The following is a 17,291-nucleotide window of genomic DNA, read 5'->3' as shown; positions in this document are numbered from 1 at the left end:
AAAGACGCTAGAGCCAATCAAAATTTTCTAAAAACGGCCTTTTTCAATATGGCTCCAAAAGAAGGTGTGATGATACTCAAGATTGGTAACAATTAGCCAAAAAATCTAAACGGTCCGACACAGATTATTTCATTGTTATTCAGATTCTCAAATTTCGTTTCGTTTAAATAAGTTTTGAAGGAGGAAACAGTCGAGAGCGGAACCTCGATTTTAATAGTATTTTATGCAACTGGTGGTTAAAAGAGGTCAAAAAAGGTGAGTGGCGTGGGTAACAATTTGAGGCGAAGCCGAAAATTGTTAATAAAGGCGCCACGAGCATTTTTTGACTCAGTTAAACACCGTTGCATACAATACTTTTTCTACGACCAAGCACTTATTTTGAAAGAAAATTATAAATCAACAAATACCTACTTTCAGTCATCTTAGTCATCTAGTGGACCGCCTACCATTTTGAATATGCAGTTTGAGTGCAAACATGAAAATAAAACTGTCTATGGTATGGTTCTTTGAAGCCTGGCCACTAAGACGAATCGAGCCGAGTTGAATCGAGTTCTCATACATTTGAATGCGATTCGACGCGTCGCCAATGAACGCAACAGAAAACGAAGGAGTCTCGACTCTGCGAATTGGTTTGTTAAGTTGGTAGCAATGTATTTACTGAACTGTAACAGCTATATCGTGCTACTGCTACTAAATGTTTTCAGGGTATAGACTAGATAGACTTGTCCTGACATCTTTTATGTAGGGTTTTAAAGTTCTATACACGACCTTGTAACTCGCGAATAACAGTACGGGAGTAGAAAAAGATTTTTTCGCAATATCTTTTAACTGAGTTGTTCATAATGGACATTTTTTTTTCGATAAATATAGTTAATAACACTAGTATATTTAACTGAAATTCCCAAATTGAAAGGGGGACTCCTTTCCATTTTAGCATTTTCGCTCCCGTAGCGTCTTAACAAACGGACCGCACACGAGCAGCCGACATTGAAATCTATTGCGCCGCGCGAAGGTCGTCACCACTGAATGGGCCGCGAACTCGCGGCCGCCGGCATGTACTTGTAGCGCGGCATTAGAATCGCGGAGTGAGCCGCCCCTGATGCGAGTTCGAGCGCCGCCATCTAAAATGAGCCTTTCATTTTACTTCTAGTTGACTTATTTAAAAGTAGAAAATATTATTTTATGACATGCGTGTCGTGGCTCAACCTTGCGACTACATAGGATCAATAATAGGTCAAGTTCATAAAGCTTGGAGCTTATTGTTCTGACCCGGAACTCGCATGCTTTAGTGCTATTTCAATATTAAATGACTACGGTCAAGGAAATTAGGTTTATGCGCCGTTTCGCACCATAGTGGCAATTCTATGAGATCCCTAGCGGCTTTTATATATGACTTTCCATTCCAGCGCAGAAGGAAAAAGTTGCAACAAAAAGAAACGTCCTTATTAGAAATAAAGAATAAGATTCTAATGGCTTAGACCGCTACATATCGATTGTCAGAGAAATGTTGACTGTTGTAGCCACGTTCTCGTTGTAATAATATATTACGCAATACGCAATGGTAGGTATTTATTAATGGAAAACAACATAAATATTTTCATACAATCATGGTAAAACATATTATAACTAACTAATTGTGTGGATAACTGGCATATTTGACTTATCCATGAACGCTTGTTTATATTTACGAATATTTTTCTCGTCGCGTATAGAACTGTAGTGCTGCCGCACAATAACATCTCGTACGTCTATCGGGGGACAACGATTTCTAGTCAACTGACTAGCTGCTGCCAACTCCACTCTTTTCTCTTCAATGATATGTCTGGTCCGTCACCAAAAATGAATCCATTTATGGTCCGTCGGTTTGAGTCGTCCGGCATTCGGTAGACATGACCAGCTTATATAGTCCCACTTAAACTTAGCAGCTGAGCTGTTTGCCTCTTGGAACAGCATGGTATGATGTGAAAAAACTAACCAAAGTTTTTGTTTTGTTACAGCCAGTGACCTCGAGTCGATACGAGCGCTATTCAATGAGAAAGAGAAGGAGCTATCGGTGGCCGTGGCGAAGGTGGAAGAGTTGACGCGGCAGCTTGAAGAGCTGCGCAGAGGCCGGGCGCAGCCGGCACCGCCGTCGGCGCATGAGTTGGATAAGCTGAGGCGAGAGCTGATGGTGAGTACTCAAAGCCCCTTAAATAAATATCCACTTTATAGCTCTTAAAGTAGATAGTATCATTGACGAGGACGTGTTTGGCTCGCGTTATCAATGACCCGCATTTTCGAGTTTCGTGGTAGGCCTCCTGTAAAATAAACTGCCGTGATGTAGGTATCGATACTTATCCCTAACAGATAATATTTCAAACTTGTCATAAACGATCTGAAATCATAGTATGTACCTATTTTTATATTATAGGACATTCTTCTCGGCGCAAGGCCTGAGTATTACAGTATCATAGGTATCATGATATATCCCAAATTAGGGGTTACGGTAATATCGGCAATTTGCTAATTTAATTGTGCTCAAATTTTGTAGTGTAATAATCGTTTCCGTGGTTGTGGTTAGCCCCTGTATTTACATAACCACAACAAATATATGCAACGATTCAACTATTTAATTGGGGCTTTTCCAAATATTGGAGATTGGTATATTTTATACAGGATGTAAAAAATTGTCGACTCGTGTCACTTTGTTAAGAAGATACTTAAAGACGCGTATATTCTAGCTAGCTATAGTATTTGTTGACGTTACACTTGAGGAAATACATGTTAATCAAAATCTAGAAGATTACTTTGCTAATCCGCGAATTGAGTAAGTATAACGGGTTAGCAGTGTTAGCACTGATTGACTGGCACGTTATCTATACAGGGATTAACAAAGTAATTTTTAAGCCTCGACGCAAAAACGACGAGGTGTTATAAGTTTGACGTGTCTGTCTGTCTGTCTGTTTATCTGTCTGTTTGTCTGTCTGTCCGTGTGTGTGTCTGTCTGTGGCATCGTAGCTCCCGAACGGATGAACCGATTTAGATTTAGTTTTTTTTGTCTCAAAAGCTGAGTAAGTCGGGAGTGTTCTTAGCCATGTTTCATGAAAATCGGTCCACTATGTCGCGGTCGGGGGTTTTTCCAAATTGTAATTTTGTGGTTATCTAAATTTTAACTGACAAAGATATGATAGTTAAGTAATATACTGAACTCCCCATCGGCACACAAACCTCTTCAAGGTTTTGCCAACGATGGGTCTTGTGTAAGAAAGTGTAATTTTTCTTTTATTATTCAATAAATAAAAAAATAAAAATGACTATCGTCTCTAAACAGTTCGTTAACCGGTCACAATCTGCATGTTCTACAGCCGCGATTAGTTGTCGCGCACTGACAGGGGATCAGTGACGAGGGCCTGCCCACTCCGCGGGCTTAAGTGGCTGTTTATGTTTATACCCAGGTTTCAGGTGTTTATTTGAGCTATTGAAATAGAAAATAGTGTTTTGACAACTCTTTTGAGCTACTCAAAACACAGTATCGTGAGTTCGGTTCGTTTTACATTCAATAGTAATCAATATAAATGTATAAGTGGCTCAAAAGTTATGTCTTAGTTTTCTATGAAGCAGTTGTATTCTTGTCTGCTACTTTGCGATAAAGCAACAACTTGTCAAAATGACATGACACTATCGACTTCCGTTAACCGGTCGCAATCTGCATGTTCTACTTGAATCTCAAACCAAAACAAAAACGCTTGACCCCTTTTACGTTTTTGTTTTGGTGCTGATGATATCTAAATTTTGTTCGTTACTGAATTAAGTGTTAGGTCAATATCTCGTTTACTAAGACCGGAACCGGAGCTTACAATGAGAAGGCGTTGTATTCTTACTAACTAATTTTGCGATAAAAAAGCCAACATGTCAAAATTAAACGCCTCTAGAGTGATATCACAACTTCCGTAAGAGGTCACAAACACACAGACACACTGACAGGGGATCAGTGTCGAGATCCGGCCCACTTCGCGGGGCTTAAGTGGGTGTTTATACTTCGGAGGCGATCGAATTCAGCCGTGTATTCTTTTTCTGGGCTTAAACTATTGATTTCGGTGAGAGTGGCGAGATGAAACCTCGAAGCCCAATTGTGAATATATTTCAGAACCAAAACAAAAACGCAAAAGGGGTCAAACCTGATGTCTATAGTTTTTGAACGTTACTGAATTAAGTGTCAGATTAGAAACTCGTTTACAAAGACCGGAGATTACAATGAGAAGGCGTTTTATTCTTATTAACCAGGTTTGTGATAAAAAGGTCAACATGTCAAAATTACACGCCATGATACTAGATAGTGTGATATCACAACTTCCGTAAGAGGTCACAAACACACAGACATACTGACAGAGGATCAGTGTCGAGGGTCTGCGCACTTCGCGGGGCTTAAGTGGCTGTTTATATGTCGGAGGCGATCAAAGTCAGCCGTGTTTTATCCTGGTTTGAGCTTGATTTCATTTCAGTGGGTTGGGCTTTAATTGGACTAAGAGTGGTTTTCTTTGAATTATTTCTTTAATACTTTCTTTTTGTAATAGGATGGATCAAATAGGAAATAACCCTATTGAATATCCTTGCACCAATTTTTTAAATCTCCATACTACCGATTATATCTTCACTAGCTTTTGCCCGCGGCTTCGCTCGCGTTAAATTCGAAAATTGCGGAATGCTTCAAACTTCCCCCCCCCCCATTTTAGGGAAGTGGGGGTTAGAAAGAGACAAAAATTTGCCTATGTCACTCCCATCCCTTCAACTATCTCCATTTAAAAAATCACGTCGATTCGTCGCTCCGTTCTGCCATGAAAGACGGACAAACAAACAGACACACACACTTTCCCATTTATAATACCTATGGATGAATGCTTATAAAACTTTTTCGGTATTTCCTTGTTTACTTAATAAGTACATATTATTTTATTTGATGTTTGATTTAAACCCTGAGTAACGTTTTGTAATGAATAAAACTTTTAAAGCTCACACGAGTTACCATAGGCAGTATACATAAGACATTTTGCGAGGAAGTTTGTTTTAGCTTCATGTAAAGTTTGAAACACATAATCTCGATTGTTTGTTTAACAACTTTAACAGCTATGGGTGTATTTTATATGTCGCCTTCTTGATTTCAGAGCGAGTCATTATGAAGTTGTAAAATTATAATATGGTTCTCATGTAGGTTCAAGCAAAGACATATATTATATAACTCCGTAATATAGACAGATAAAGTCTAAGAAATAACGTACCTCAGTACCATACAGAAAAAGGTACAGTGGCCTAGATGGCATTACACCTTCCGGGTACGCTCAGCTAGATGGCGCTAATATTAATATTTGACATTTTAACACATATCAAGCTAAGAATATGGGCCAAATTATCAAAACTGAGGTTCAAAAGTTTTAAGCCTGTGTCAAGAGATGGCAGTCTTTCTCTGTGATTACATATTTTACTTCGACAGTAACTCTCTATAATACTCGATCCTCTTTGGTTCAAGCCATGCATGGTGAGAATATATTATCTACATTATATACAATGGTTTGGAATATACCTATATTATCTACTCGTAATGGCAATGGCACATTATCAAAGTGTATTTATGACAAATTTTCGCGTTAATGACAGGATTTATATATTATTTAGATATCATATATGTTATGTATTACAAAGCCGGGTTGCCATTCATCATCATCATCCTCCTTGCGTTATCCCGGCATTTGCCACGGCTCATGGGAGCCTGGGGTCCGCTTTGAAAACTAATCCAAAGATTTGGCGTAGGCACTAGTTTTACGAAAGCGACTGCCATCTGACCTTCCAACCCGAAGGGTAACTAGACCTTATTGGAATTAGTCTGGTTTCCTCACGATGTTTTCCTTCACCGAAAAGCGACTGGCAAATATCAAATGACATTTCGCACATAAGTTCCGAAAAACTCATTGATGCGAGCCGGGGTTCGAACCCGCGACCTCCGGAACGAAAGTCGCACGCACTTACCGCTAGGCTACCAGCGCTTCATATCGCCATGATATATGTCCGCTCTGTGGCATTATTTCGATCTCGCATCCGTCTTTTTAGCCACAAAAAGCGTTCTCGTCAATTGCAGCTTAAGATCGTCTGATACTAAAGTCAGTAGTAGCACAGTATAAATAAAGAGTACTATCGTACAATTTGGACAGTCCCTGCTTCCCGCTGAAATTGCCGCCCATCCGCTCTCGGTTACCCCATGTCAAGAACGCGACCAGTCAACCTGTCATATCTCACTCATACGCCTACACGAGTTTAGACTGCACTTAGACTGTGTGCGTAGGAACGCGCTTCTTTCATATATATTTTATCGGCATAGTCCGAGGTGCGGTAGTAGATAGGGAAAACAAAACATGAAACTACGCTATTGTGCATATCGAATATTGCTTAAAAACACGTGCCAAACCATAGATTAAATATAAGAAGATCATACCTCCCCATACATTAAAACGCGACCGCATAAGAACGCGCATACACTACACCACACATAGATGGCGCCTCAAAAAAATGCCTTGTTGCTACCGATTATTTGTAGATTGGCGTTAAGTGTCATTTTCGAGCCATAAATCTATGGCAAAAGTGACACTTAACGCCATGTATAATCGAAAGCTACAAGACTTTTTTTGTGGCGCCATCTATGTGTGGTGTAGTGTATTCGCATTAATAGGCGGTCGCATTTTAATGTATCGGATGGTATGATTTTCTTATATTTAATCTATGGCCAAACTGAACAAAATATATCAAATATTCATTTTTCCGGGCCGCCGCGCACAGTCGACCGCAGACCAAAGTTTCGACATTGCTCGTAGTCCGTAGCGGTTGCGTGTCGAACACGAGAGTGGAGTTTTCAGTGTCCGCTGGTCTTTGTGCATAGCTAATGCATGTTCAACTGATCATGTCATGGCTTAATCTCTCTTTTGAGCATAACAAACACCCCTTTGATATACGTACATCCATTTGCATTTTGTAATGTATAGCAAAGACATATATATGTATAGACAGATAAAGTCTAAGAAAAAAACGTACCTCAGTACCATACAGAAAAATGTACGGTGGCCTAGATGGCATTACACCTATGGGGTACGCTCAGCTAGATGGCGCTAATATTAATATTTGACATTTTAACACATATCAAGCTAAGAATATGGGCCAAATTGTCAAAACTTAGGTTCAAAAGTTCTAAGCCTGTGTCAAGAGATGACAGTCTACGCACTGTGATTACACCTTTTACTTCGACAGTAACTCTCTATAATACTCGATCCTTTTTGGTTATAGGCATTATATTTTCGTGGCGATTCTGAAGAAGTACTAACTACTAATAGGCAAATGAAGGTTAGGCCAAAATAATATGATACATAATATTATACGATTATACGCTACGGTATAAGACGATCACGAATTTGTCAACACTTTTGAGAACTCGGCTACACAGAAAGCATTATGCCATATTATTAAATAAAAGGAAAAATGGAAAACCTGGCTCCGGTAAAGCCAGAGGTCGCAGGTTCGAGTCCTGTCGGTGTGAATTTTTAAATTTTTCCGTTAATTTAAAAATATGTACACGCTCGCAGACGTTTCTGCATGATAAAAAAACATATTATTATGGCGCCAATGAGTCTACATCAGCGTTCAGCGTCAGTTTTCTAAGTTGCGGCTGAATTTTGCATCACTATGAAGCTCAAAATTTTACAGTAGTTGTACTACAATATTTTACTCATATCATATATGGCTCACGTGTCGTGGAGTTCCATTGAGCGTATTCGTGACACGGATAACTAGCGTCACGTCACAGCAATATTTGCAGTGAGCGCGGCCGCCAAGTAGGTTGCGGACGTTCGGTCACCGGCCAAGTCCCGCCGTCTGATTTGAGTAGTACTTTTTATATTGGATGTAAGTTCTTGTCTAGTATAAATTGAACTACAGACTTTCAGTAGGAGAATGGGCTCGGCTGGAAGCGCTTTTAGACCGCGATCTTTAAAGCCTCCGCCACACATGAGCGTTTAGAGAGCGTGGCGTGAGCGGGGCGCGGCGCTGGCTGTACGCTCTCATCGCGCCCAGCTCACGCCACGCTCTCAAAACGCTCATGTGTGGCGGAGGCTTTAGTCGGTGATAGTTACTACTAGATATAAGTTTTATTAAATAAATATTGGGGGACACCTTACACTGATCAACCTAGCCCCAAACTAAGCAAAGCTATATACAAACTTAAATTGATAAATACATACATACACAGAAAACACCCATGACAATGTCGTTATCGGGATTCGAATCCTACTAGGCCAGACCGGTCGTCAAAAACTATATTAGGTTAAAAACGTAAAATTACCTAGCAGAGAATATTATCGCAGTCGTGTGGAACAATTATTAACCTAATTTTAAGACCTATTACTAACCCTTTTTCTGCAAATAAACCATTGAAATAACCCTGACTTAATAATATAATTTGTTAATCTATCAAAACAGATAATATTGTCTATCGCGTCGCTCCCGATTTGAAAATTGGTCAAAGATGACCTTACTCTGGTTAATCGGAAGCGAATCGCTCGTCTTACGAATGAGAGTATTAATGGCGGGGGCTATTCTAACAATAACAACAAACAGTCTAAGGAAAACACAAGTCTAGCACTAAACTCGGACTTTGATCAAACTTGATCTCTCGCTATTCTTGTTATAACTTGGTCGTTCTAGAAGTGATTTACTAAGCTTTAGTTACTTCTTTTGTCTAACGGCTGCTATAAAACAGCAGAATAAAGGCTCAATAAGTAGTTTCGTTTTCTGATGGTCGAATTATTACATTGACATAACATATTTTTGACACAAAACATACCTAATAATTTTATACCTATTTTTCATAGTACTATTAGAGCTTATTTGACTATTTCCTTTTATTAGTCGTGTTAGTAATGAGGATGAGTAACTGACCATCGTATGAAAGGACATCAAAAGTAAACTATAATAAGAAATAAGGCAAACAAAAGTTGAAATCGTTTGTACCAATGCAAAAAGTAAGCTTTTTTTTGTATTTTATATATTGTAAATAATCGACACGTGAAATCTACACTTCAAAGGACCTATTTATGTGGCAATTTCATTGAGTCGTGAATAGCTTACCAAATGTGCGGCTGAATGATTCTATTGTCGAACAGGGAAAATATTTTATACGCTAATATAAAAAGGTTTGAGAATCGACCACGGGGCTAAGAGTTCAACTGTGTACGAGTGGCGCGACTGGTTCGAAGATATATCCGAAAAAACTTAGTTACCCAACAAGTATAACGAGAAACTTAACTAGATACTAAACTCTTGAGCTGGTTACGCACTGAAACTGTTTGAGATATAAAAGAACACACGTGTGCCCTGCGACGATATATATAATCCTAACTTTTGCCCGCGGTTTCGCTCGCGTCAGAAAGACAAAAAATAGCATTGTATGTCACTCTCCATCCCTTCAACTCTCTCTCTCTCTCTTCCAAGCTATTAATCCCACACGTGTATCAGCCACACGCGCCCGCCCGCGCCCGCGCCCGCGACACAGACAGAGAGCGGGTGAGGCGGGTAACGGGCGGTAGCTTTTTTCGTAATTCATTGGTTTGCGTATACGCTCACACACAGCAGGCGTGCGCGGGTCGGGCGGGCGCGTGCATTTCATGGCGTTTGTATTTATTTACAAAGTTTGTATCCTGTTTCGTGTGAAAATTTGTGTCCTGTTGTTCTGTTTGTTTGTATTTGTATCCGTGTGGTGACGGGTTAAGAATTTCACCACCCCCTTTCTTCCCGTTGGTGTCGTAGAAGGCGACTGTGGGATATGGGGTAAATTGTGGCGTAGGGGAGAGGCTGGCAACCTATCACTGAAATGTCACAGTTTAGTTTTCTTACAACCCCTTATTTGCCAAGAGTGGCACTGTAACTTTAACAGTTTCATGTGCTCTGCCTACCCCTTTATGGGAAACAGGCGTGATCGTATGTTGTTGTATCCTGTTTGTATATTTTTGCACTCAATGTTCATGTAACTCTTCAAAGGCTGCCTTTGACATGTGAAAATATTTAAAAAATCTATGTTCATATGTTTCCAGTTCTCTACAGTCTATGGTACTCTCCAAATATTAATCGTTTCATATTAATTTCCTGAACCCGGATTTTTTTTTGCGAACTTTATTCCCCAAAACAAGCAGAAACAATAATTCCTCGTCTGTGTCCGTATGTTCTGACATCTTGGTGCAGCAGACTGCCAACGATTGATGGCGGATGGGATGGGAAACCCGCGTCGGGCCCGTCGCGGGCCCGCCGCACCCGCGCCCGCGCTCTGTGTGAAGGGTTTGAAAAACGCACCCGCCCGCTAGGACCCGCGGCGGGCCCGCGCCCGCGTTAGATGTGTGGTGGGCTTTAATCCCACATGGTGGTGGGGTCAGCTTTCCTTGTCAACAGCTTCCACTTCGCCCTATCCTTGACGTCGTCTTCGGACACTCTGCACTCAGCCATATCTTTTAGTTGCTTGATGATACTTTAATAGTAGTAATTTAATTATTGTTTCGTTATGGTGTTTGATTTGGAGATCCGATAGTATTTAAATAAATAGATCCAGAAAAAGGATGTATCCTACCCTTATATATCTGTAATCTTTTCAATGTTTTAGAAGTTACCACAAGATGCGGTTGATACTAAAAAAATCTAAAAATAAACCTCAATAACAAAACATACAATTTAAATCTATCATTAGACTAGTATCTCCCCTGCAGCCGTCGCATAGCGTTTCGATTGAGTCTCCACTCTGACAATTTAGTCTCAGGTACGACTTTCATCCGGCCAATTGCTCCATCTGACCTTATCAATATCATAAACAGAGTAGTGATATGTTAACGTACGTGCGTGAAAAGTGAAGTGATGTGATCATTTGGAAAGGTGATTTTGATTTGTTTATTTTCTTAATTTAAAGAAATGCATTTACAGTAGGAAAGGACTTTTGTTTCACACTAAAGCAATTGAAATCGATTTTGTTACTCGTATTTAGGTGATGTAAAAACTACATTATGTTTACATAAAAACTATATTGATAATATGCACAGGTATTGTACGTAAAACTTGTATTTATAACATCGGCATAAAAGTAAACAAATTAGTAACGAATCATATATATTTTAATCTAATTCATACCTTTTGTTGTTCTGTTTTATAATGAAATTTAAAGTTTTCAGAAACGTCAAGGTTATATGTACAATTTACTTGGACAACAACAACAATACCTACCTACTAGCGGATAAAACTGTCCGACAATAATTTGCCACCCTTTTATTAGGTACTGCAAACAGTTTTATTTTTATTGGCATAAACTAATCATTTATAGTATATGGGATATGGCAGTATATGGTGGAATTTGTTTACTGTTAAGTAGAACTTAATCGTTTTTTTAACCAAAGAAAATTAAAAAGTCGGCTGAAATAATCGTGCAGTTTTGTAAATTAATACAGTTATAACTAATGATGTCCAAATGTAAACACTATAAGTTTTCGAAGGTATGCTATGGGTGTAAAAGGTGGTTTAAAGCTCTCATTTAATTTATTTCTTAAATAACTCTACTGTAAGAGTAAATACACTAATTTCTTTAACAATCTAACTGTATTTGATCTAAAGAGAGTATAAACATGATTCTTATTATCACTACTAGTAGATGGTCAAAATTGTAATTCTATATTGTCATGTCTACGAAATTTATTATTAATGACTATTTTTCTTGCAATCTGACCTTTGCTATGATCCGGCTGTAGGCCAGGCGAAGGTGATTCGGTGAGGACAAGAACACGTAATTATAGTTTGGATTCAGTTTCAGATGAAATGAATACATATGTATTGAGATCTAATTACTAATTACTGGATAGGATATTACTTCTTGGAATAATCTAGGCAATATTCTATTGGTAAACAAGCATGTTATATACACCTATACCTTGCTATGGTACCTACCTGCAGTGGCGGGGCGTGAAAATTTTATAGAATAGAATAGAATTTATTTCAGTATAAAAACACAGTTATACAATGCATACACAAAGAGAAGAAAAAAAAGAAGACCTATAACTAACATGGTATTGTAGGTAATTACACTGAAAAAGGTGAACACTCAGTATTTTCGTAGGTAAAGCCGGAGGGGTTTTTGGAATTTGTTTTGTATGGACTTCTACAGATACTAGAGAATTTTAGGGAACCCGTTGGGAATCGAGTTGCATCGACGCTCCGCCACTCCTACTCAGTGTCGGTACCTACTAGGCGCGAATTTCAAATAAATTATGGGAGATCAACTTTTCGCACCTACATTTTTTAGGGTTCCGTAGTCAACTAGGAACCCTTATAGTTTCGCCATGTCTGTCTGTCCGTCCGTCCGTCCGCGGATAATCTCAGTAACCGTAAGCACTAGAAAGCTGAAATTTGGTACCAATATGTATATCAATCACGCCAACAAAGTGCAAAAATAAAAAATGGAAAAAAATGTTTTATTAGGGTATCCCCCCTACAAGTGGGGGCTGATTTTTTTTTTTCATTCCAACCCCAACGTGTGATATATTGTTGGATAGGTATTCAAAAATGAATAAGGGTTTACTAAGATCGTTTTTTGATAATATCAATATTTTCGGAAATAATCGCTCCTAAAGGAAAAAAAAGTGCGTCCCCCCCCCTCTAACTTTTGAACCATATGTTTAATAAATATGAAAAAAATCACAAAAGTAAAACATTATAAAGACTTTCTAGGAAAATTGTTTTGAACTTGATAGGTTCAGTAGTTTTTGAGAAAAATACGGAAAACTACGGAACCCTACACCGAGCGTGGCCCGACACGCTCTTGGCCGGTTTTAATTGTTTAATTCGTTTGTTTCTACTTATAGAGAGGGTGTGTGCTAGAAAACATAGAAGCTCAAGACACATATTTATTTATTCTATTCATTTTTAGTAAATATTATTTTTATTTTATTATTTAAATAAAAATTAAGTAGTCTCTGATGTGCTACGTTACCTTTTTTCGGAATCTCCAAACAAGCGACCTTCATCGTATAATAAAATACGGAACGCAGAAATCTAAATTAGTCCCTCGAGAACATAATACTAACATTATTAGTCTGAAGGCGTAGGGCCTAAGGAAATGGTTACACAGTTCTCTAAGGGGCTTTTACTTCTCGCGCAGCTCGCGCTGTTACTTTTAACTAAGTCACTATTTATTGCTATCCAAGTAGGCATATCGGTGTGGCTTTTCTAGTTTATAATGCCTACTGAAATTAGAGATAGTTTATTCAACAATGTTATTAATGAAACTTTAAAACCTATACAGTTATCAGGAAGGTCAAAGCCTTACCTCCCTTTCCTAGAGATTTTTTTCAATGTTTGTCCCTTACATCCCCTTAGCCATATCGGCAATAAGAACTGCCTTCCACCTATGATCATCAGCTAGAGACGTCCTTGATATTGACGCCCTTATAAACACATATAGGTAACTAACGAGTAACGGGCTATCTGTGTCCATCACAAACAAATGCTCTTACCGGGATTCGAACCCTGGGGCCATCAGATCAGGATCGTAGGCAAGGTGAGACAGGACAGACAAGGCACTACCGACAGCAACTAGGCTAGACTGGTAACGATAAATTGTAATACGTAATCCAAATGGCAAATCGAAACCACTAAGACAAAATGAAAGGCTAATAATAGTTATTTGTTATATTACAAGGGGGCAAAGTTGTATTTTAACACCGAGTGTGGAATTGAAAAACGAGCAAGTGAAAGGATCCTTGCGAGCTGAACCTGAACTTGCGAGTTTTTTAACACACGAGAAGTAAAATACATCTGCACCCGAGTGTAACACAAAACTTTTCCCCTCACTATAGCGAGGAAACTACAACGCAAAAAATGCGTTTATCACTGCTTCCAGTAGTTCCACAGGTGGTAAATCATCTTTATTACTAGATTCACCTACTTTTATCAATTTTAAAGCAGTTAATTTGACTTTATTCAAGGTCTTATTACTTTACTCACTAGTGGATAAATTGCGTTTTTACTCACTGGTATTAAAGGACAAAACACGTGTTTCCGAGCTAGTGAGGGGAAAATAAAATATGCCGCTATACGACTCGATGCTTTTTATTTTTAAACGTTAAACTTACTTTTGTACACAAAGCTTTCAAATACTCGTACCTTGAAATAGGACATAGGTAGAAATACCTGTAAAACAATTTGAAACTTGTAAATGGAGCATAAAGTCCTTTTAATAGGCCAATTAAACTCCTCAAGGATGGCTGGAGCTGGGATAATTACACACGGGTAGATTGTTTTCCTTAAGAGGGTGCACAAACGCAACAATTAGATACATATTTATGTTTGTATTCCTTATGTATGTATGTAACGATCATTCGAAGCAGAAGGCAGACACAAATACATTTGAGTAAATAAATAACTAAATATTGTGGACACCTTACACAGATCAACTTACCCGAAACTGAGCAAAGCATACTTATATACATAGAAAACATCCATGACTCAGGAACAAATATCTGTGCTCATCACACAAAAAAATGCCCCTACCGGAATTCGAACCAAGGACTGCGGCTTAGCAGGACAGGTAGGGTCACTACCGACTGAGCCAGACCGGTCGAATTCTGCGTTATTGTCAGAGATCGGACGGATTTGCGACATTCTTAGTGACTTACGTCCTTTTAATCCGAGCTCTGGTTATTGTTGATTGGCAATAGGTATAACGTGATATTATGTAGAATATTTATAAGGCTCACTTGCACCAATCACTTAACTCAGGGTTAGTGGGCTGTCATCTGTCAAATTCCATATAAAATAGTGGGTTAACCCTCGGGTTAGCCCTCCATTTTCGTTGGTGCAAGTGGCCCTAAATAGGTTTGGGTGAGCTATAACCTAGCCTCCCACTATTATATACCTAGCATATTTGGTATAGGTATTATTTATAAGTACTTATTAGCCTTAATACTACATTTATCACCGTAATAAAATGTGGAAAACTTTGTGAATCAGTATTGGTAAATACTTCTTTTTACCGTCTACTAACGTAATAAGAACGTGAAACTGCTTTTAGTAACTTCACATTGCATTATATGTATAATAGGCTACTTGACCCCTTTTTTAAAGTTTGTCTTATATTATTACTTATTGTCCAATTAACCGAAAAAAAATATCAATATATTTTATTGTGACTTATAAACCGCAAAAAATATTTTTAAAGAATACTTTTACGTAATCAGGCAAAAAACAACATCAGCCATGTCATCTATAGATTTTCTGTGAATGAAGTCATTCAGTGCGAAAACAACACTTTCTGAAATCAGAAATCGGAAATCAGAAATATTTATTGTTTAAACTGTGTAGGTACAGGAAGTAACACAAGGTACATTTTTCAGTGAGAGTATCAACAGTTTTACCCTTTTCGGGCATACACTGTAAGTATGAGGCATAAAGGTCATTATGTCAGTGATTGATTTGACATGAATTCTATAAATTAATATTATAGGACATTCTTACACAGATTGACTGAGCCCCGCGGTAAGCTCAAGAAGGCTTTCTATGACGTCACTACACGCCCGACAGCGTTTTCGGTGACCAAAATTTAATAGTTATTTGTTATACAAGAGTGCAAAGTTGTATTTTAACGTTGAGTGTGGAATTGAAAAACGAGCAAGTGAAAGGATTCTATAGTTGAACCACGAGCGAAGCGAGTGGTTCGAGAATAGAATCCTGAGCTTGCGAGTTTTTCAACACACGAGAAGTAAAATACATTTGCACTCGTGTGTAACACAAAACTTTTCCCCTCACTATAGCGAGGAAAGTACAACGCAAAAACACGTTTATCACTGCTTACAACTAGTGCCACAGGTGGTAAAACATCTTTATTATTAGATTAACCCACTTTTATCAATTTTAAAGCAGAAAATTTGACTTTATTCAAGGTTAAATTACTTTACCCACTAGTGGATAAAATGCGTTTTTACTCGCTGGTATTAAAGGACAAAACACGTGTTTCCGAGCTAGTGAGGGGAAAAAAAATTACTCACATTTTTGAAATAAAAATAAGTAGCCATCGTACACATTTAATAACCAAAATGACTAAATATTACTTTCTTATGCCAAATTAGATTTGAATCTAGTAGCCTATTTGGCGGGTCTTAACATTGTCTTAGTTGTGTGGTGTGCCACCATTATGCCACTTATGATTTGTTACTTACATATATATTATATGTATACAAGAATAATAAACCCGATATTATCTATCAAGAATTTTGCCTTTGGGGTTGGCTTCCCGGAATTCTCGAGACACATTGGGGAGTGTAGCTAAGACATTTATTGCTTTCCTTGAAATATTTTTCTCAGACCATTTTCTTTATTTTTAAACGAAGGTGGCGGATAAATGGTCAATTTTTAACGCCTGACGCAAAAACGACGGGGTGTTATAAGTTTGACGTGTCTGTTTGTCTGTGTGTGTGTCTGTCTGTGGTATCGTAGCTCTCGAACGGATGAACCGATTTTGATTTAGGTACTTTTTTGTTTGAAAGCTGAATTAGTCAGGAGTGTTCTTAGCCATGTTTGGTGGAAATCGGTACACTATGTCGGTTTTTTTTAATTATGTGGGGTTATTGGAATGCTGATTCAGTTTTCACGGATTTATTAATATTATAGGAAACCAAATTGATCAGTAGATTTTTTTACTCTTTATACTCAAGAGCGTAAACGCCACGGAAAACGATAGTCATTGTATGGAGAAAACGAAAAGCGGTCACAAACGACAGAGACCTACTAGGAACGTAGGAGCCAAAAAAAATTTTTTTCCGGAGTTAAGTATTCTAAAAACCACCTAATTCATGCCAGAGGATGTCATTGTAAACGTATACTTTTAATGATTGCACGTAAACATGCACGGCTCTGCGTACCTTAGTTTTTCAAAAGATATTTTTACATAAAAAACTCTTGTACAGATGTAGCGCATAAGTCTATTCCATCGTATTTTAATCCCCGACGAAAAAACGACGGGGTGTTATAACTGTTATAAGTTTTAAGTCTGACGTGTATATCTGTCTGTCTGTCTGTTTGTCTGTCTGTCTGTCTGTTTGTGTGTGTGTGTGTGTGTGTGTGGCATCGTAGCTCCCGAACGGATGAACCGATTAAGATTTAGTTTTTTTTGTCTGAAAGCTGAGTTAGTCGGGAGTGTTCTTAGCCATGTTTCATGAAAATTGGTCCACAATGTCGCGGTCGGGGGTTTTTCAAAA

General features: G+C 38.4%; 1 protein-coding gene across 8 annotated transcripts in view; it reads left to right on the top strand.

The window, feature by feature from the left end:
• Positions 1-17,291, top strand: part of LOC125235409 (apoptosis-stimulating of p53 protein 2) — a 629,684-nt gene that overhangs the window by 580,597 nt on the left and 31,796 nt on the right. For all 8 annotated transcript variants that reach the window (XM_048141963.1, XM_048141966.1, XM_048141964.1 and 5 more), the window contains one exon: positions 1,998-2,170. In XM_048141963.1, coding sequence (XP_047997920.1) covers positions 1,998-2,170 — 173 coding nt within the window. The remainder of the gene's footprint in view (positions 1-1,997; positions 2,171-17,291) is intronic.

This window comes from Leguminivora glycinivorella, chromosome 17 (genome assembly GCF_023078275.1).
Source record: "Leguminivora glycinivorella isolate SPB_JAAS2020 chromosome 17, LegGlyc_1.1, whole genome shotgun sequence".
Taxonomy (NCBI): domain Eukaryota; kingdom Metazoa; phylum Arthropoda; class Insecta; order Lepidoptera; family Tortricidae; genus Leguminivora; species Leguminivora glycinivorella.
This window is presented reverse-complemented; position numbering and strand designations above follow the sequence as displayed.